The 21,576-nt window shown below is 39.3% G+C and overlaps 1 protein-coding gene and 2 long non-coding RNA genes across 4 annotated transcripts; 2 read left to right on the top strand and 1 right to left on the bottom strand.

The window, feature by feature from the left end:
- The first annotated feature begins 1,589 nt into the window (after nucleotides 1-1,589).
- On the top strand, nucleotides 1,590-6,133 carry LOC113568951 (uncharacterized). The gene is made up of 4 exons (XM_035526525.2): nucleotides 1,590-1,647; nucleotides 2,867-3,154; nucleotides 3,351-3,641; nucleotides 5,237-6,133. The coding sequence occupies exons 2-4, from the start codon at nucleotides 3,025-3,027 to the stop codon at nucleotides 5,455-5,457; spliced, it is 642 nt and encodes a 213-aa protein (XP_035382418.1). The 5' UTR covers nucleotides 1,590-1,647; nucleotides 2,867-3,024; the 3' UTR covers nucleotides 5,458-6,133.
- A 510-nt stretch (nucleotides 6,134-6,643) lies between these two features.
- On the bottom strand, nucleotides 6,644-9,154 carry LOC118241464 (uncharacterized). Its single transcript, XR_004776093.2, has 3 exons — nucleotides 9,031-9,154; nucleotides 8,687-8,814; nucleotides 6,644-7,753 (listed from the first exon to the last, which is right to left on the bottom strand). It is a non-coding gene; the product is annotated as an uncharacterized LOC118241464 (long non-coding RNA).
- Nucleotides 9,155-12,011: 2,857 nt separating this feature from the next.
- On the top strand, nucleotides 12,012-15,931 carry LOC118241466 (uncharacterized). Of its 2 annotated transcripts, XR_014123325.1 has the most exons (8): nucleotides 12,012-12,161; nucleotides 12,756-12,809; nucleotides 13,030-13,160; nucleotides 13,637-13,846; nucleotides 14,285-14,331; nucleotides 14,699-14,769; nucleotides 15,134-15,160; nucleotides 15,731-15,931. It is a non-coding gene; the product is annotated as an uncharacterized LOC118241466 (long non-coding RNA). The 2 variants fall into 2 exon arrangements; XR_004776097.2 differs by having other exon boundaries at nucleotides 15,134-15,931.
- Nucleotides 15,932-21,576: the final 5,645 nt, after the last annotated feature.

The following is a 21,576-nucleotide window of genomic DNA, read 5'->3' as shown; positions in this document are numbered from 1 at the left end:
CCACTTGTGCACCAACGAGTTATAACACAAACGCTTGTGAACATCCACGTGCTATATTGACCAAAAGTACGAATGTTGCTACATAAACTAACCGGTCACTTTATTAAGAACACCTGCCTTGCACCTACAGTAACTTTCTACTTTAGTACATACTGTAACGATTGGAGTTAGTCCTGTTTAAATTATACTCCAACCCAGATGAGCAGATCTTTGGAACTGGTAGAGAGAAGCCTGTGAAGCACGTGGAGGAGATGCGGACCAGAATCACTCAGTTTAGTAGTAAACTTGCTGGTTTATTCACCACGTGACACAGGCTCGCTACTGGAGTATCGTAGACAGCTCATACATGAGTTGTAAAAACATCCAAAGCTCATAACGCGTTACTAAATAAGTAAATAACGATAAATGAAGAGCTGGGTCTAGCAACGTCCGTCACGCACAGTACAAACCCAACTCTTCCGCGTGGCCTACGTGCACACGCCTTTTACGTAAACGTAATTTAAGGGGACAGTCCGCAAATTACTGACCGTTACAATACTCCTGTTTTATAGGTGCATTACAGACTAATTGATTCCGCATGTTGCCAGGAACATCTTATCAGCCCAAAGAAAAACTGTTTCAGGTTCAGCAAGATGGCGCCGGTGAGGTCGGCTGCCGTCACGACTGCTATAAACGTCCTTTTGCTGTAATCTCAGGGTTTTTTTTAATCCCGGGTGAATATCCAGGGTTCACATATCAGAGTTTGGGCGCTTTTATCTCCAATCACGGAAGTGCTCGTGGAGGCAAATGACTTCTCAGAAGTTTTAAGTAAATTCCCCTACACGTATGTAACCTGCTAATATTCAAACCCAAGTCATTATTACTATAAGTGGTTTCATTAAATAACAGAATTCTGTGCAGATGTGTGAAAAATATTCTGTGGTTTCTTTCAACGAAAGCTCTGCATCACTTGTGGATATTTCTGTGAGACAGTAATACGTAAATCCAGTAGCCACTGACATGTCTGTAATTTATCCTGAGGTTTCTGATCCTGTGTGCGAGTCTGTCATACACTCTAGAGGTCTTGTGGTAAAGTTGCTTTACGTACACAACTGGAAAATGAGTCCCGTCTGATTAGTAGTTTAGTGTTGCCAGAAATATCAAACACAGCATGACTGCTGGGAATAAGGGAACTGAACAGTGACACAACATACTGGCAGGCAGGACTGTGATGTTCTGGACCCTGGACTAATCCCCCTCTGGTAAAGGAGGATTACTGTGCTGCTGAGTTGTAGTGGGATTTAGTCCTATTTCTTTTATGGCAGGTGGTATAATAAGGGTACTGGAAATAGGTGACTTTTTTCCTAATAGTGATCACCCTGAGATTTACTCAGCTGCTCCTACCTGTATAGTACTGACTGGGTTCTCCTGTCTACTCTGTACAGTACTGACTGGGTTCTCTTTTGTCACCTCTGTACAGTACTGACTGGGTTCTCTTTTGTCTCCTCTGTACAGTACTGACTGAGCTCTCCTGTCTTCTCTGTACAGTACTGACTGGGTTCTCCTGTCTCCTCTGTACAGTACTGACTGGGTTCTCTTTTGTCTCCTCAGTCATGCTGAGCAGGTGTCACTGTGTTCTGCTGTTACAGCTGCTGACAGTCATAGCTGGTAAGTGGATAGAACAGGTTCTCTCAGGTCATCAGAATTTCATCCTTGACTTTGGTGTGTTAACCGGACTATTGTACCGGCTTGACCTTTATCTTTATTTAATCTTCTTTATATTTAATAAAATTATTATTAAAATTAATTACATTTATAAATCCTGATGGTTGTTTTTAATAATTCATTTTTGCACTGCACAGCATAAACAATATCATCCATTTTTTTAACATTTAAAAGGATTGTAAACATATTTATTGCATTGCTGCTATTCATGAGAACTGTACTGTATAACTCACTGTGGATGCTCGGCTCGTCGTACCTACTGTATAACAACAGTGTCTGTCTCACTCATAGACCCCATTCATAGTCAGCTGGCTAAGGTAGCATGAACACAGTGATCCTTTACTAATAATGTTGTAACCCTTTCTTCAGAACACTGAGAAGGTTCAGGCTGCTATAGGCCCGCCCCCGGAGTGAGAAACATAAAATTAATAAATTTAATTGGACAGATTTCCTGTCATTTTGCTAATAGACTTGCATTTCAGAAGCCTTTCATTAAAAGATCACCAGAATGGTCATGTAGACATATACATAGAAGGCACAGATGTCCCTGCAGCCGTACTAATGAGCAGTATCAATCAGTTCTGCTCTTACACAGAAATGCATCTTTGAGTAACCAAGAATATTTAAGTAGCCAGAGTGAATGGTTGATTATTTTTTGTTTTACTGTATTTATAGAGAGAGCATGATACCAGTTTCTCTTTACTGATCTGATACTGATGTCTTGCATTTGAATGTCGTCTGATATCAATACCAATCTGATATTTTTTCATTAAAAGCCACTGTGGTACTGTGGTTCAGTTGTGTAGGGAATTATTTTTTGTGTGGGATGTATTATATATGCTGTATCATGCATGGAAATGACAGATAAAATAAAATAAATAACATTCTAAATAATAAATATCAACTTGTAAACAATATTTGCCTTGATATGAAACATTGGGTCATTTTCCTCTATAAATAATATTATTATAGACTAATATTGGGTCTAATATTTGGTTGAATTAGTTTGATTTGTTTTTCTTTCTACTTTCAGGACTTGCTTGACAATCTGATGAAGTTTTAGTTCATATATATGCAGAAATATAGAAACTTCTAAAGAGTTCCTAAACTTTCAAGAACCAGTGTAACATTTTAAACTCTCTTTTCCTAATGTCTCTTTCAGGCTCTTTTCCTTCAGTAAAGGTGAATCTTCATGATGCTGCTACTCTCCCCTGCACTCAGCTGTGTTCTGGTCTGGTCACATGGACTTTATATCATAAACCACATGACATTCTGGCTTAGTGTAACCAGACATCCTGCCAGTTAGAGGAGGGATTTCACATGTCCCATGATCAGTACCTGAAGGGAGATCTCTCCCTCACCATCACTGATGCTGATTACACTAAGAGGTCCTTGTACACCTGCACCTGTAGTGGTAAAGACATCTGTGATGTGAGTCTACAGATAGAGGGTAAGTGTCCTCAATGGATTACCTAGTTATTGTTACTAAACCATTATTCATCTAGACAGAACTTTATTTATATGGAGTAATATGTTGGGGAAAAACAGAAGGAGCTAAATGTTTATATCAGATTTGCAGTTCTGAGGTTACATGGTCAAATCAGTTGTATATTACATTGAAGTTTCTAATTGTTTTTTTTCCACAGCCTGTAATTCTTCAGTTCAGATTAAGCCTGATGAACCTTTGGTGCTGGATTTGCTCCTATCAGAGTCAGTGGAGGTGATTTATAACAGCACAGGTGCAGCTGCTCCTTCTAGTGGACAGATCTGCACAGTGGCTGGACACTCACTGAAGTGTAAACCTGAATACACTCGGAGAGTGTCGCTCATCTCTGCTGTGGAGCTGCAAGGAACCACACCATCTGATAGTGGAGTTTACAGCATCAGAGACATGAAGAATGAAGAAATTATTCAGACATACACAGTTACTGTGGAAGGTAAGTGTGGTTACTGTGGTTTTAATGTTGCCTAGAATTACTATGTTGGGGAGGGGGTTGTGCATAGTATCAGTAACTATGTTTACATGCACATCAGTGGTTCAGTATTAGTTTGACTATGAATGCTAGGATCATGTAAACAGCATGGACTGAGTGTCATAGTTTGAGGTCTTGGTCTTAGTTGAGGTCCTGTTTATCTAAGCATATCCCCGGTTGATTTTCACTGGACTCTTTGTGGTGGATTCTCACATGGACACTCCTGGATTCAGCCACTGATGTTTTACGGCACTTGGTGTGATACCTGCTTATTCGTACCAAAATAATCATGAGTGATGAGTCAGAAAAATTGAAGTGTTGGTATTTGAAGGTGTTATAACCCTGTTTGCGTTATGGGTAGGGTTATTTGTGTTTGTTTACGTTTATGTTACATCCTGTGGCTCCTCCCCTTCATGATGCTCCTCCTCCACCTGATCAAGTCTTCTGTCCTGTGCTGGAATTGTCCTGGGCTGCTGCCTCATTCTACCGCACGCATAAGGGGAAGCCCGAGAAGAAGCAACAGGCTGCGATTCATATCCACTGTTGCTGGGGCTGCTTGTGTTTGTTCAGTGAGTGTTGTTTGCCGATTGTTGTGGTTTTGGGCCTCTGCTTGTTAAATCATTCTGACTTATCGCTTCCCCTTTTTCTGGTCGTGTTCACTGTGGTAAATATTATTCTGTGTGTAGTGTATTGTAGTAGTCCTGTGTGAATCGTAGTTGGGAAGTTTGACACCTTTTTTATTTTCTCAGTTCTTTACTTCTGTTTGTTTGTTTTTGGGAGTAGAGAAGGTTATTGTACTTAATTTTGTTTGTGTTCAGTTGGGACAGTTGGTTGTTTTGGGCAGCAGGGCTTGATGGTTGGCATGTTTGCCTCTCAGCCTCTGAGTCCCTCTCTGGGTGGAGTTTCCGTGTTCTCCCTGAATCTGTGTAGGTTTCCTCTGGGGTCCTCCCAAAAACATGGCGGTTAGGATGACTGGATACTCTAAAACTGTATCAATGTGAGTTGTGCATGAATATAGATAGATAGATTTGTGTGCGTGTGTGTGTGTGTTCAGTGATGGTTGGTACTCTGTCCTGGTCTAAACCTCCTCCACTGCCCCTACACCTGGTTCAGTCCCCCAGGGGGCTGTGGTTTGTGATAGAGAGAACACTGTGTGTAAATTGGCTACTGCTTCTCATCTGTCTGTGAGTGATCTGAGTGTAAAAGCTGACGTCTGCCTGCAAAGCGTCCTTGAGTTTGAGAAAGGCACTAAATAAAAGTAACCAACTAAAATAATAATTTTTATTTCTAGTGTGGCTTATGTTTTTTTAGTTTGGCCTTGTCTGCTCCTGATGCTCAACCCACTACATACAACCCTTAGTAAATTTACAAATACTTCACCCCCAATATCACTGTTCACTGTAGTAATTATGCTGTGTTAATATGTAAATGAATCCCACAATCCCTCTCGATCCTGTCATGTTCACTCTGATACATACACATATAATTATAACTCTGTACTGTTTAAATAGTGGTTCGTAATTTCTGACCATTTTTGTCTGTGTGTGTGTGTGTTACAGAAGTCCAGCCATGTCCAGATCAGAGCTCCACAGTGACGGTGTTGACGGTGCTCCTGGCTCTGACGGGGGCGGGGCTTGTGGCAGCAGTGCTGGTGATTGTGCAGCTGAGGAAAAAAAATTCAGGAGCTCCAGAAAGGAAGTACAGTGAATGGAATAGTAACCATGGCAACAGAGGAGTTAATATGAATGGACTAAACCACTCAGTTGAGGAGCAGAGGTGATCTCCCAATAATAACCATGAAGTCTGAGAGATGATAAATGATTTGGCTCTTACACACACACACACACACACACACACACACGCGTATGTACCCACACTGCCTTTCTCTGTACCATTCAGGGGTCAAAGATCAATGTATGTTCAGTCATACATGATCAGAGTTTTATGACGTTAGCACTCCTGAAGCTCACCTGGTAGAGCAGGTACAGTAAGATACATCTCCAGAATCATGGTTTGATCCTCAGAGAGGACACATGATGTCATACTGATAAATATACATCAGTCACTATAAGAGCATCTGCCCAGTACTGTAAATCGTAAAGCTGTTTATGTAAGTATTACTGTGAGATCCTGTGATGTAATTTAATGCACATGTAAATACTTTTGTCAGCTCATGGAAAAACCAGCAATTTTGTCTGTAGCATCTTTGAATAGTTTAGTTGCTATTTGTCAACATGTTTTATTTAAGAGTCTCCCTTATTGTTCAGGTTATATTTTCAAAACTTCTTGTGGTCTTGGTGATTATGGTCAGTTGTTTTGGTTGGTTTTCCCAGTGCTATAATGCTGCATTCATTTCAAAGCGTTGTATTATGGAAACAGACCTCCTTCATGTCATTTGGTTTTGAGCAAGGTTGACAGACCCTGTGGTGTTTATTGTTTCACCAGCTGGCTATTATTAAATGCAGCTGCTAGTTACCAGTGTCTGTAATCTGGCTCATGACAAGATCACTAGAGTTAGAGCTGAGAAACATATTGAAGGAAGATGAATCAACAGGCATTAAGTAACTATAAAGTAAAGATAGAAATACAACTCAATGTTTACAATCAGTATAATTTTCTTTATGAAGTGCAGATATGTACTTAACTACATTTATTATATTAGTAATAAAATGAACATTTGATAAAGGGATTAATGAAAGGAGAGGAGAGGAGGAGTAAACAAATGAGTGCTGTTGGTATAATATGCAGTTTGGTGCTTGAGGTCCACTGTTGAGTCTCTGCCAAGCCTGGTGGCTGTAGCCTTAGAATTCAGGGAGATAAAATATCAGTGCATTCATTTCTGAGTAATGATGGAGGAATGAAAAATTGATAGAAGGATTGCATACATGAGTGTGATTAAAATTAATGAAAGCTTGGAAGGGGTAGATAAACAAATGTCAGTACAAAATGGAATTTTCTGCCAGAAGTTGCTTAATGTTTGTCTTTACAAAATTTATTTTTCATTCCTCTGTCAGTACTACAAACATGTTTTAAACTTTTCTCATGAATATTAATTAGGTGTTTATTCTCTGTGCCTTTGTAAATCCAAACATTTCCCTTGCAGTGCCTTATGGGTAAAGACCTGCCATGTGTTATTTATCTCTGGCATATAAGATGTCATGCTGTTTATTTTGAAATACAAGAAGAAATCATGTTTTATGGAACTTTTTGTTTAAATTTATTACTGTATTTTGATATCTGTTACATTGTTACCAAAATATAATCTTTTACATACATCTGTTTATCTTGAAACTGTCGATTACAGTCTGATTTGATATTTTTGATATTTTGAATAAGGAAATGTTAAGTCTCAGTTTGAACACTATTCATTACAGTAACAACAGACACAAAATTAATACTTTGCTTAATGATGTTTGAGGTGTTTTAAGTGTTTGATAATTTGGGAATGTCTATGGAAATGATACATGTGAAATAATCATTTTAAATTTTTAGCAAGTAAAAACAACACATTGAAAGAAAAAAAAATTGATCGGTGGATTTATGTTAGAGGACAAACTGAATAAATATGTAATGTTGCTTTAAAAATGTAAAGTTTTTATTTAAAACTCAATTTTTGTATTGCAGAACCAAAGAAGTGATAAATGTTTCTCAGATTATGGCTGAGAAAACAAGATCAAATCCATCAGAAACAAGGTGTGAAACAGGAGAGACCTGAGATTGTATGGACAGTGTTACATATCACTCACAGCACATAACCAACCCTACACACACACACATTCATTAACAGCATTACACATCACTCACAGCTCATAACCAACCCAACACACACACATTCAGTAACAGTGTTACACATCACTCACAGCACATAACCAACTGTACACACACACACTCAGTAAAAGTGTTACATATGAGAATGTCCTACATCAGTGTGGTGCCAGAGTGGGGCAGCCCACCCACAAACACCACCGGTGAGTCCTGGCTGTAACGGTACTGAGTCTGGTTGTTGACCTTAACCATGACTGATACCTGCAGGGCAGGGATGTGCCAGCCATGGTGAGCACACACACACCAGACACCTGCGTCACACAGACACTTCACTCAGTGATGTGGGCCCTGTGCTTGGTAAGACCCACCAAAAGAAAACCTGTCAGTGACCCTTATATACGCAAAGCAAACTGATCCTGAAAATTAGGAACCAACTCAACTTCCCCTGTTCTAACCTTCATCTTTTTTCATTTCTAATGTTACAATATTTCCCAGCTGAATCTTTCAAAATTCAAAAATGAAGACAAACTATTTATATGTGTGATTTTAATTTAGAAAAGCAGAGTCTCAGTTCCTAATTACCTTAATATTAAAGAAAGATAAAGACCCTGGTGATTGTAGGCCAATCTCCTTAATAACTCTTGATTCTAAAATAGTGTCCAAGATTTTGGCAGATAGATTAGATGGAGTAATTGTGTCATTGATCCATAAGGACCAGGTCAGTTTTATTCAAAACAAATTCCTCTGATAATATTAGGTGTGCCATTACTATAATGTGGGCGGTATCTGATGCCAGTATTCCTGTGGCTGAGATCTCTTTTGATGCTGAAAAGGCATTTGATTGTGTGTAGTGGGGGTACTTGTTCAAGGTGCTGGAGACTTTTGAATTTGGTGAAACTTAAGTGGATTAAAGTACTTTATAATAAACCTGACGCAGCAGGACACACTAATGGATATATTTCAGTTTACTTTAAGCTCTCCAGAGGAACTTGACAGGGATCTCCACTCTCACATTCTTTCCTGGTATCACAGTGTGAATATAAATTCATAAGTTGATGCTTTATTTGGGTGATACTTTATTTGTAACTGACCCAGTTAATTCAGTACCTGTGCTTCTTATAATTATTGAATCTTTTACTAAACTGTAAATTGATCAAAATCAGAAGGCCTTTCCTTAACTCGTTGGTGCACAAGTGGAGAATGAAGCGTCTGAGACACACGGGGCTGGTTGTTCCGATACTCACAAGTCCATGACTCATATGGAGATGAGCCGAAGCGCCACAACAAGCAGCTACTCGCGTCTCCTCTCAGCTTCTCACACAAGCGCGATAATGTTTGTTAAGACTCTGGTCTGGGGGACGAGCTAAAGTCCCTAAATGAACACATGAACCCGTTCAACAGTCCGCGAGAACAATCAGAGTTCTTAGCAGACATGCAAACTTTAAAACAGCTGCACTAAATATTACTTATTAACTTATCATCTATGTAGTTGGCTAGTTACGTTCATAAATCAGACTTTCTGGCAGCTAGCTCGCATATTTGGACGGTAATCAGAAGTACATCGACATATAAACACTTTTAAACTCACCGTTAAATGTCGAACTTGAACCTGAAACACGTAACGTTTCATGTTTTCCTAACTATCAAAAAAAGGTTCATCACTCGAAGCTTCATGATGCAGCGCACAATACAGAGCGAGTCGTTCTACAATGATCACGTGACCACAGAGCCGGAAATAGTGAGAAAAAGCGTTCTGAATTTTCAACACTTAACTTTTGCCATCAAATAAGGTAGAGTATTTTATAAGAACACTATAATAATAATAATAATAATAATAATAATAATAATAATAATAATAATAATAATAATAATAATAATAATGTATTATTCTTTAATTTATACAGTCATAAATTGATGGCATTTTATCAGTTTTGTTTAGTGATAAGCTGTTCACAATTTAGAACTTAAATTTAAAATATATAAAATTGTTTTTCTCTTAAATATGACTTAGTAAGATGTGTTCTGGGTGCATTCTAAATGTATTCTGAATATATTACTGTTTTATGTATTGTAATAGAATACATCACATTATTCAGCCATCAAAGTATTCTGCCCTGGATGTATGTACCCACATCAGCAATGAGATTTTGAAGACATGCACAAGTTTTAAAAGCTGGAAATAAATAAATAGATAACTAACTAAATACCTAAATAAATAAAGCTACCTTGCCAACCAGATGCACAAAGCACTTTGATGTTTTGGCCACCAGATGCCGCTATTGTGCACTGTATCATGAAGCTGTGAGTAATGAACCTTTTTTTGATACAGTTAGGAAGAAAGCGCCAGTGCGTTTGCCATCACTACTTACCACGCTGTGCCAAGCAGCGTTCCTGGGTCCAGCAAAAATCTTCTAAAGCAAATATCTTGTATACCATGTTAGTAATACTAGTATTATTATAATTTTAAATCACTATATGAGATAATGAGACATTAGGAAATACATGTACATCTGCTCTGCTCCTAACCAGAGACATTATAATACAATAAAGACTTTGTCCTCCCTCACTGTCTGTGCAATTAAACACACTAGCTAACTTCCTCCCACCACCTATGAGTTTAGAATCATCAGAACCTGGATGTACTCTAATAACCAATCAAATCATGTCTGTTTTTGAGACCTGTGTTAATATTATGACCAGGTAAACACTGACTACTAAAACAAGAAATACTCTGTGGTGTTACTTTAAAGGGACCTTGATTATCTTTGTGTTTGACAGGACATGTGGACCAGCTGCCCACAGGGTGTTAGAGGTGTGCTGATCACATGGGACTTTAACATCTGTTCTGTTCTGTTATTTAATTGTTACTGGGTAGAAAGTAATTGTTTACTTTGTACACTTGGTCATGAGTATCTGTAAATGTGTTACAAACATCCATGGAGAATCTATCCACACTCCCAGGAGCCTAACCATTGACTACTTGTTCAAGTGCTTGTTTATACAACTATACAGTAATTTTAGAAACCATGTGTATTTATTTGAAAAAGGTATTTCTTTGGCTTTGACTAGAGAAAGAAAGAATCCCTATTTGTGAATCTGGCGTAGTGCTGACCTGTTATTGGTACTGTACTGATCTAGTTCTGACCTAATACCTGCATAGTAGTGACACAGTACTGACCTGGTACTAGCTTGGTTGTGGGTCTTGTGCTTGTACAAGTTTGTGTTGCTGGAGTTGTTATATGTGTCAGTATCACTGTTGAGTTTAGAATATCCAGCCAGGCATCATCGTGAGGTGAGAAACTGAGCACTGCTGAAGAAATACAGGATGAGGTCTGTACTACATATGTAATGATGAGATACAGGATGAGGTCTGTACTACATATGTAATGATGAGATACAGGATGAGGTCTGTACTACATATGTAATGATGAGATACAGGATGAGGTCTGTACTACATACGTAATGATGAGATACAGGATGGGGTCTGTACTACATATGTAATGATGAGATACAGGATGAGGTATGTACTACATACGTAATGATGATGAGATACAGGATGAGGTCTGTACTACATACGTAATGATGAGATACAGGATGAGGTCTGTACTACATACGTAATGATGATGAGATACAGGATGAGGTCTGTACTACATACGTAATGATGAGATACAGGATGAGGTCTGTACTACATACGTAATGATGAGATACAGGATGAGGTATGTACTACATATGTAATGATGAGATACAGGATGAGGTCTGTACTACATATGTAAGCTGCGTCACATCCCAGTGTGCTTCAACGAGGGTGAAAAGACTGATGATGATGATGGTGATGATGATGGAATATTGGAGCACTGTGTTGTAGAGTAAATGTCTTTCAACAAACATTTTAGGTATAAACGTCAGTGCCTTCAGTGTCCTACTTTGGAACACTCTTCCTATATGACTGAATAATTATATGTTCCTGTAGGCCTGAGTAACTTTTACTCTGTATGTTCCTGCATGTTTGAGTAATTATTATTGCACTGTATATTCCTGCATATCTGAGTAATTATTATTATTATTACTCTGCATTGTCACGGTTGTCCCCTCCCTGTCATCTCGGTCACTTTAGCAATCCTGTCAAGCTCTGTTTTGGCTTTACAACGTGGTTTTCTTTCCATGAGCTTCTTTGTTTTGATTTTTCTGTTACTCCCCCTTGTCTGGTTGTTCTGCCAGTTTTCTCCTGTTTCTAGTTGTTCCTTGTTATCGCGTGTGTTTATTCCTTGTTAACTCGTGTGTATATTCCTTGTTAACTCGTGTATATATTTCTAGTGTCTCTCCAGTCTTGTCGCTGGTTATTGTTCACTCAGCTTGCGTTCATTGTACTAAGCCTCCATTTATACTAAGGTCCTTCTTCATTTCATGTTGTTGCCTTGTAAGCTGTTCCCAGTTGTGTTTCTGTCAGTGTATTGGTTCTATCGTGTTTAGCTTTCATTTTCTTTATCTTTTGTGGGTCTGTCCGTCTCCACATGTTGACTCATTCCACTGACCCTGATTTTCTGTTCCAGTATGTTCCAGAGAGCTTGCGTCCTCTCATTGGCCTGTTCCAATATTCTCCAAAAGGCCGCAGAGCACCATTGGTCTGTTCCAATGTGCTTCTCCAATTTTTATTGGCTCTCCCGTTGCCATCCCGTTGCTGTCCCAGCACCCTGCCACACTTCTGACTTACAGCATTTGGTAAGTGAAGCCAGGCTCCCTTTTTTACATTTTCCCTTCAATTTGTTTTTTTCTAAGTGTTGCGCTCAATTTCTTTCTATGGCTTTTATTCCCCATCTCAGTACGTCCAGACTTTACTGTAAAAGCGAGATTTAATGGGCAAAGTTAGTGGCCAGACCGACAGACTGAGCTAACTAGCTGCTTGTTAACCTGTCTGTGTCGGACACAGTGCAAGTTTTCTCTCACACATCTTGGTTATCAGTTGTGGGTGAATGAATGAATTAAGTTATATATAGTGAGTGATGATCTCTTCTTCTTTTCTGTGGTTACCCTCCATTCATTTCCACTTCATCTGAAGTTAACATTTGCGGTACAATGACCTGTGCTACTGAAAATGACTGATTGTTATTTCAAACAACAATTAAATAGCACTTAAGCTTCACTATCTGGGGATACAGAGTTATCTGATTAACTGCAAAGAAGCTCCTTTTATCAAAGTCCATTTTCAAACATGTTATTAACACAGTCCTGAGTAATGTACATTAATGCTGATTTTAAAAATGTTTAGGCATCAATTTTGGTATTAATTTTGGTTTGTTTCTCTTGATCCCTTAGAATGTTTTCCAAACTGGCATCTCCATATTCCAGGCCAGCGCCTGTGAGGGTGAGGTGAGTGGCTACATATACAGCTGAGAGAGCAGAGACATACACATTAGTGGAAGGTGTGCTGGTTAAGTCCACCAAGAGAGTTGATACTTGTGCTCTCTCTGATGGGGAGCATTTTGTATTGGCCCATTTAAAAAGAATGATGATTGTCATCGAATTGGTTGTCTTATTTCAATAGCTACAATTTATCAGAAAAATATGGTAGCTCTAAAATGTATTTCAGTCCATCCACAGGAGTGTTTATAACAGATGAGGTCACAGTATCTTCAGTATCTTCATCCTCCCTCCCCAACCTATAAAGACCTTCCTGACTGGAAAGCAGACTAGTGTGCACTCTCAGGGAGGGTTGTCAGTGTAAGTATTATTTGTAAAAATATTAGCCTAATTAAATGTGTGCTATGACCGTTAGTGTCATAAGAGATACAATTACCCTTAATCTTAATCTGCACATATTTTATACCGACCATAACAAACCATTACTGAAATGACAAACATGGCACTTGCACAAATGTTTGTTTTTAAACTCTAAACTCGATTGACTGTTTAGATCTTGTCCATTGGTAAATGAATTTTATATATTGTATCTAAGAACATTTATATAAATACTGTCTATGAAATCATTTCCAAATAGCATATGGCTAACAATACACTTTCTTACATAAACTGTGAGTCAGTGAAAGCACCACAGCAAATATTGATTTTGCCTTTTAATACAATGGCATCTTCAGTATTTGAGAATGTAATTGGATGTGGTCTATCAATTATGTATTAATGCAATGAATGTTATGTTAAATAGCCTCGTCTTTTTATTATTAATTTGTTTTTTAAAGTTGACTACTGTAAAACTCCAAAAGATGGGGCCGTTTCAGCCCGACCACTTGGGCTGCTTTCAGGAAAAAGCATGCATGAAGTGTCTCTCTGGAGAGAAGTTGCACTACACAAAATCAGCCTGTCAGATGACATGGAAATCAGTCACCTCTATATTAGAAAAAAACAAAGAAGACATTCAATTTAGTTCCACTACCCATACAGCTGTGAAGGTAAATCAGTTTTTTCTCTCTTTTTTCCTAAATTGTAAGTTTGTAAAGGTGCAGGTGGAAAAGGATTAAGAAACTAAAGATTTTTATGGGCTGGCCAAAATAAACTTACAAGATATAGCAGCAGTTGTACCTTTGGGACAAGTCCAAATTGACTCAGGAATGTACTATCAATCATTTTATGTCTACACAACTATAATTTACTTATTCCATGTGCCAATGCAAATCAATATAATAGATATTTAAACGAGACCTAATTGGCTACTGGCTGAATCATAAGAGAGTATTCCACAAAATTGCTTGTTTTTGCAAGTTACACTGGCCAACCAGCAAAAATCTATACACTCTCCAGCCACTTTAATAGAAACACCTACCTTGTAGATACAGCTTGTAGATGTTCAGTTAAAGACTATATCCTGTCTGTTTCCATACACGGTTTAGGTTAACCATCGTCTAGTACATTATGACTCATCGGTTTCTGATCCCAGGTCAGCAGTATTTTTTATTTTTCTTAACCTACCAATGACACTGGCACACATGAAACCCCGGCAACACTACTGTTACTGATGTTTCACAGCAATGCCACTGCCATGACAGTGCTAACACTTTGTTGAAAATGGTTTATAACTTAAACAAATGCCTGGTTAGCAGTGTTCAGAAACTGACCATTGATGATCTGAACTCTGTAAAATGCAGTTATAAGCTTGGACAGGTACATAACAGTACGCATACAAAAATATTAACTAGCTAAAGCCTATTTGTATCTGGGTAAATGAAACAATGCCTCAGCCCTTTGTTAATATTATGCTTTTATAATCACTGCGTTAAGATAATGGTGTGTTTCTCTTTCCATAGGTTCACAGATAGCGTTAAACTTCATATTTCCTAATGTGACGGACGAGGGTTAAGCAGGATGCGGGGACGAGGCACGTCGAACATAAGCATACGTTTTATTTACACATTAAACATACACGTATTAACACTACTTGGATCAAACACCGACAACTTTGACGATACAAAACGAGACTTATATACACTCATGACAACTACACACAACAAGGATCACAACACAAGAGGGCATGGCAATACGAACACACAGACATGCACATGCACGCAGACTTGAGGGGGGAGGGGCCGTACCATGACACCTAAAAGTAAGATGAAGCTTTCATATTAATCTGTGACTGTTATAGTATTTAGCTATAGCTGTTAGTAGTGATATTGTAGCCTGTTAAGGTCACTTTTTGTCAAATTTCTCATTTTGTTTGTCTTTTGTTACACTGTTTGCAGGTTTAACAGCTGGTGAAACACTTGACGGTTTGTTTAAGTGCAATTTGATACAAATTCATAATTCATAACATTGACATGTGGGCCTAATTATGTACTGTAAGGAGTGACCTTAGTATGACATGATGGAAATGAATGTGTTTCTGTTTAAATTAAATTTAGGCCCTGGTCCTTTATGGGGCCTGGCTGATTGAGCCTATGTGAGTGTGTGGGTGCACCTCAGTGTGTGTTGTGGGTGTTTATCTGAGTGTGTGAGAACGAGAGAGATGTGAGTGCATGTAACTGTCTACTGTGTTATTTCCCCAGTTTGACCTGTGTGTGCTGTTTTGGTGTTTTGGTGTGAGATTTTGAGTGTTGACAGTATTTTATTGTAAAAATCCTTTTTACATTGGCATTACATTCATACTGTGTATAACATCTGCACCTGTATCAGTCCAGCACACACAAAACAAAATGAAAAACCTTTCACAGTTTCCAAAGAGTTCCACGTTTAATGTGTAGATTTGTACACAGAGTTTAACACAGTGAGATTATGATTGCATTGTGTGTGTGTGTGTGTGTGTGTGTGTGTGTGTGTGTGTGTATGTGTTTTATACTCAGCAAGCATGTGTGTATTATGATGTTCACCAATTGTGTGTGTAGAGGAGTGTGTGTTTCCCTGCAGACTCTGGTGTTGCTCCAGGACACAGGAGGCTATCCTAGCTCTCTCACACACACTGAGGAATGAGACCACCAAAGTCTAAACCCTGCATAGAGGGACTCAGTGAATGTGGGGTGGAATGTGTGTAAGTGTGTGAGTGTGTGAGAGGAGACACTGTAGAAGGACAGAGTGCTGGCAGGCCAGTCCAGATACACTCCTACTCTGTTGGAGCTGGAGGGGGCAGAGATGGCAGTTCTCTTCTTATTGTGCCAGACAGTGTAACTGTTGTCATAGCAGTACAGACTCCAGGACTTTACATTGAATCCAAACACACAGTCATCTGTGACTCCTTTCCTGCTGATTCCTTTATATGTCACTGCTAGAGCAGCATCTTCACTCCACTCCACCTCCCAGTAACAGCGTCCAGTCAGACTCTCTCTACAGAGAACCTGATACAAGTAATCAAATCTCGCTGGATGATCAGGATATGACTGCTCCCACCCCACACGCGTCACCTTTCTGTTCCCCTCAGACAGAGAGAGAAGTGTGTGTGCTGTGTTGGGGTCCAGTGTGAGCTCACACACATCTACACACAAGATTAAATGCTGCACCATGGTCCGGGAGGAACATTGTTTCGTTTTTACTGTGTACTTGTATATATCTGAACACTCTATTTACCTGAAGAGAGTGAGACTGTTCAAATCTCAAATAAAACCATTAAGTGCCTCAGCCAGTTCCATATCACTAAATCTAACTGGTCTGGTGTCTCTCCCTATCACCATTAAAACCGTTAATCCTAACTGACCAGTTTGTGCAATCAAAACAACTCTGCAGACACTTCACTGCATCGTCAATCCAGACCTGAACCATTTTAGACTTTGTTTCCTCCCTCTTTAAAACTGGTCTATATACTGGGACCAGATGAACAGTGTGGTGGTCACACACACCCAGTGGGGGTTCCTGGATGCTCTATTGGCATTTTTATAGACACATGACCATGGTCCAGGATTTTATTTCCTCTTGTAGGGCAGATAATGTACTGCTGGACATCTTTGAGAGTCTCTCTCATATTACAATGATTAAAATCTCCCATTGTGACGTTTGGGGTGCCAGGAGAGAGAGTCTGAAACTTGTGTATGACTCTGTAGATCATATCAGCAGTGTGTTTCATGTTGGCTTTTGGATGTTGTCAAATATATCCACCCTCCTGGCGTCACTGTCTCCGTGGTTTCCCGATCGTGTCTGTTTTCTTTTACTTCCTAGTTGTTCCATTTCTTGGTTTCATTTTCTCTGCTCCTCATCTGTTTTCCACACATGTTCCTTGTTTCTAGTCTTGTTAAGTTCCTGATTTAAACCCTGTCTTACTCTCTGTGTCTTGGCTGTTTATTAAATGTGGTTGTATTGGATGTTTGAATGTTTGGATATTTTTGAAAGCCCATATCTGTATCTGTAAGTTTGTACTCTGTGTATCCTAGTCTGACTGTTTGTCTTAGCCTTCGTGTTTCCAAGCCTCTGTTACAGCCTGCTTCCCTTGTTTGCCTTCATGTGTTTTGGTTTATAATGTATCCCCGTAAATCTCCGTGTTGGCTCTATGACCCTGGACTATCCTAACGACTACGACTCTGGATTTGCCCTTAATAAAGCCTGCTCTTCTCTGCACATGCGTCTGCCTCCTTACCACTCACCGTTACAGATGTACACAAACAGTTAAAATATTTGAGGAAGCACACAGAAAAAATAAAATGGACACACCAACACAGGTAGATGTTCAATGTGTGCAGTGTATATGGGAATGGAAAGCTGGTTCTCTCTCTCTTTGCCACCAAGACGGTTTTACGTGGTCGAGCGCCAGTGAGTCGTGAGAACAGGCATTTCCCTTTTTATGTTACCGGTTGTAACTTTAGTAACTTTATTGTTTATACATCAGATTAGATTAGTTAACTCTTTCCTCTCACCTGTGATACAACCTCCTTACTCCTAGAATTAGTTCCCCCTTCAGCTGCTTCAATGGTTTCCCCTTTTCCCCCTGACACATCTATTACACTTCACGCATCTTCTCTCACCACGACTCTTGTTTGATTAATAAGTTTAATTTGTCTTGTTTTGGTTGATTAGATAGTAGTAGATTGCCAGTTGGTCATTCCCACAGGTTGCTTAACACAGTTTCACTTTTCTTTTTTCGTTATTAGCCTAGTTAGCTACTTTTATTCACCACAAATCATCAGTGATCATTTTCACACGGTTATGATCGTTATAGTGAGTCTAATGAACTAGACACTCCTGGTCATTAATAGAATCCTAGTCAATGATTGTTTTTCTTATCTCTGCTTATTCAATAAACATACTTTGGTTATAACGTCTGCGAGCCCAGAGTGATATTATAATGTTTGGTAGACGTGCAATAATCACATATCAAATTGGCGACTCTCATGATTCGAGACTGAATTATTAATCACTAATAAATTATTTAAAATTCATAAATATTTTCCTGTTAATCAGGGTCGTGCCCCAATTAACCTTATCAACTGTTACTGACAATTTATTAAAATGTTTAACCGCTACACTTTCATACACACACACACACACACACACACATTGACACACTCTACACCTTTCTCTTTCTCTCACACAAATACTCTTACACACACTACGTTTCTCTTTCTCACACATACACACTACACATCTCTCTCTGTCACACTCTATACCTCTCACTTTGTCTCATGCACACAACACTCACTCACACGAACACACACACAATCCACCTCTCTCTTTCTCTCTCACAAACACACACACAAACATGCACTGTACACCTGTCTCTCACATACACACCTCTTTCACACACGCAGCCTCTCACACACTTCTTTCTTCATTCCCACACACAATACACCTGTCTCTCTCTCTCTCTCTCTCTCTCTCTCTCTCTCTCTCTCTCTCTCTCTGACACTCACACACAGTATAAATGACAATCTGTAAACCAGAACTCTGATGCTCCAACAAAGGACACCACACACACACCACACACAATAAATGATGCTCCAATAAAGGACTGAGCTGCAGTTGATTTCTGTACATATGAAATAAATACTGTTCTACAAGTTACACATGCTGTGGAATCATAACCTCACTGTGTTAAACTCTGTACAAATCTACAGAAATCTTTCCAATCAGGTGGAAATCTTTGGAAACTGTGAAAGGTTTCTCATTCTGTTTTCTGAATGTCGGAGTGACAGAGATAGAGATGTTGTACACAGTATGAGTGTAAAGTCTTGTGACAGTTACCCTCCACCACAGTGTGTACATATGGACTGTGTTAGAGATACACATGTGCTGTGTGTGTATATATATGTGTGCATGTAAATTAACACACAGGAATTGTTTCGTAAAACTTTATTGATGATGTGATTTATTAAGTGATGGTTAACATGGAAATAGTGTTATTTAGTGAGGACCTGCAGAGGAAGAGAAATATGTGTAAGTATTTGAGATTAAATATTGTTCTTATAATATATTACTAGAGTTTAAGTATAATGTTTATCTGGCCAGGAACGTTTGTATATTTTAATGAAGCAAGTAAAACAGGTTAAGAGAAAAATAAATACCTGTGAATTTTTTTTTTTTGTGGAGAAGCTTCCATGTTGTTTTGGAGGGAAAATAATTTCCTGTTTTTCCTTATATAGGTTTCTAAGGGAAATTCAGTTGAGTGTTTTGAAGTTGATTGGGGTTGGAGAATTTATGATTTTTTTTACTTGAACTTACATTTTCTTACTTACTCTCTCTTTCTCTCTCTCTTTCCATCTGGAGTTTGGGTCCCCATGCGGCTCACCCTCTTTCTTTCTCTCCCTCTATTTCTCTCTCTCACTCCATCTGTCCATCTGGAGTCTGGGTCGCCGTGCAGCCCTCCATCTCTCTCTCTCCATCTTTCTCTTTCCATGCGGAGTCTGGGTGCCTGTGCGCACATCCCTCTCTCTGTTCCACTGTCTCTCCCTCAATCTGGCGTCTGGGTCACCTCCCTCTCTCTCTCTCTCTCTCTCCCTCTCCGAGACCTGGACTCCAGATGGAGAAGTGGGAGAGAGAGAGAGAGAGAGAGAGAGAGAGAGAGAGAGAGAGAGAGAGAGAGAGAGAGAGAGAGCGCCCTACAGGGACCCAGACGGAGAAGGACAGAGAGACATTCTGAGATTTCTCAATAACGTTTAATAATCAATTATGATATTCATACACATTCAAACACAGCATACAATTTCAAAAAGGAAAAAGAACATTTAAATTAAAGAAACAGCAAAACCCACTTCCTCATCTGTCACAGAGCACAAAACATCATTGTAACCCCAAATATTTCCAAAAGTAGTCATATCATTCATAGCAGAATAAAACTTAAAATCTAACACTATACGACTCTTCACCAATCTTTTAAACACATTTACAATACTGCTGTCTCTCTGACCCTCAATTAAACACTTCCTACTGATCCACACTGCCATCTTAGATTGCCATAAAATGAAATTCAGAAGTTGACATTGCGCTTTCTTCTTCTGTGTGTAATTATACCTACAAATAAAGAGTGCTCCCTTTTGTGAGACTGTCGTTCATAACCTCCAGCACATCCTCTCCAACCACACACCAGAAGGATTTGTAAAACTCCACTGGCAGTCCATCAATACCATCAATACCACCTTCCATGCTCTGAAGGACATCCTGCAACTCCACCAGGGACAGTGGCCCCTCGAGACCCAATACAGCCTCTTCTTCTACCTGAGGAGAACCATCTAAGAAAATATTTTCCGACTCTTGGTGTGATTTATATTCACTGATATATAGCCTAGTGTAAAATTGTGCTGCTCTTCTATGAATCTCCACAGGATCTGAGAGTAGAGTACCAGACTTCAAGGCACATATCCCAAGCAGGTCGACTACTTTAAGAGCCTCAGTATCCTCCACTACAAATTGTGGAACCCAGCTGTTGGGAACGGGCAGAGCCATGGCCCCAGACGTGACATAGCCACGCCCCCAGACATGGTTCTGTTGTGACTAAGAAAAGCTTTACCTTCTCACTCTCTCAGCCACTTTGCTTCATTCTGTCTATCACTCTGAGTTTCTACGTCAATTCCTTTAAATTGGATTAACTGAAAAAGCTGTGTTCTTTTATTTACATCCCCAGCCCCATTAATAAGGAGGCGGACACGCGCAGAGAAGAGCGAGATTTATTAGGGGCAAATCCAAAGTCGTGGTCATTAGGATAGCCCAGGGTCATATTACCAATACGGAGAGTCAGAGAATACATGATAAATAAACCAAGGGCTAGAATAAACGAAGGGAAGTAATGACAAACCAAAAACACACAAAGGCAAACAGGGAAAGCAGGCTATAACAGAAACTAAGAAGTAACATACGGAGGCTAAGGAAAAACAAAACAGCTAGAATCAAACAGGCTAACAGACACAGAGGCTTAGAAACAAAGATGGGCTTACATACATCCAATACATTCAAACATTCAATATATTCCACACAAATGCATGCAATGAATAGCAAAAACACAGGGAATCAGACATGGTTTAAATACATGAACTTAACAAAGGGACAGGAGTGAGCAATCAAACGAAAGGTGGAGAAAATGAAACTACGGCATGGAACTAAAATACACAAGACAGAGAAAACATGGAACATGGAAGCTGGGAGGGATTAACCGTGACAGGATACAGTTACAAATACTTGAATTTCTACATTCTCCTCATCAATTAATCTTCTGTGCCCTCTCTCCTCTAGACCTGCAAAGTCCTCCCCACGTGCTCCCTGGCTTACACTCTGCTGC

Source organism: Electrophorus electricus, chromosome 1 (assembly GCF_041902795.1).
Source record: "Electrophorus electricus isolate QZ-2024a chromosome 1, ASM4190279v1, whole genome shotgun sequence".
Classification (NCBI taxonomy): domain Eukaryota; kingdom Metazoa; phylum Chordata; class Actinopteri; order Gymnotiformes; family Gymnotidae; genus Electrophorus; species Electrophorus electricus.
The sequence above is the reverse complement of the archived record's forward strand: the minus strand, read 5'-3'. Positions and strand labels throughout refer to the sequence as shown.

What these genes read in the sequence shown, in the direction of transcription:
- LOC113568951 (XM_035526525.2), top strand. Translation starts at nt 3,025, where the DNA reads ATGTCCCATGATCAGTACCTGAAGGGAGATCTCTCCCTCACCATCACT. An exon ending in TGTGAGTCTACAGATAGAGG is followed by an intron (nt 3,155 to 3,350) that starts GTAAGTGTCCTC and finishes TTTTTTCCACAG; the next exon opens with CCTGTAATTCTTCAGTTCAG. An exon ending in ATACACAGTTACTGTGGAAG is followed by an intron (nt 3,642 to 5,236) that starts GTAAGTGTGGTT and finishes TGTGTGTTACAG; the next exon opens with AAGTCCAGCCATGTCCAGAT.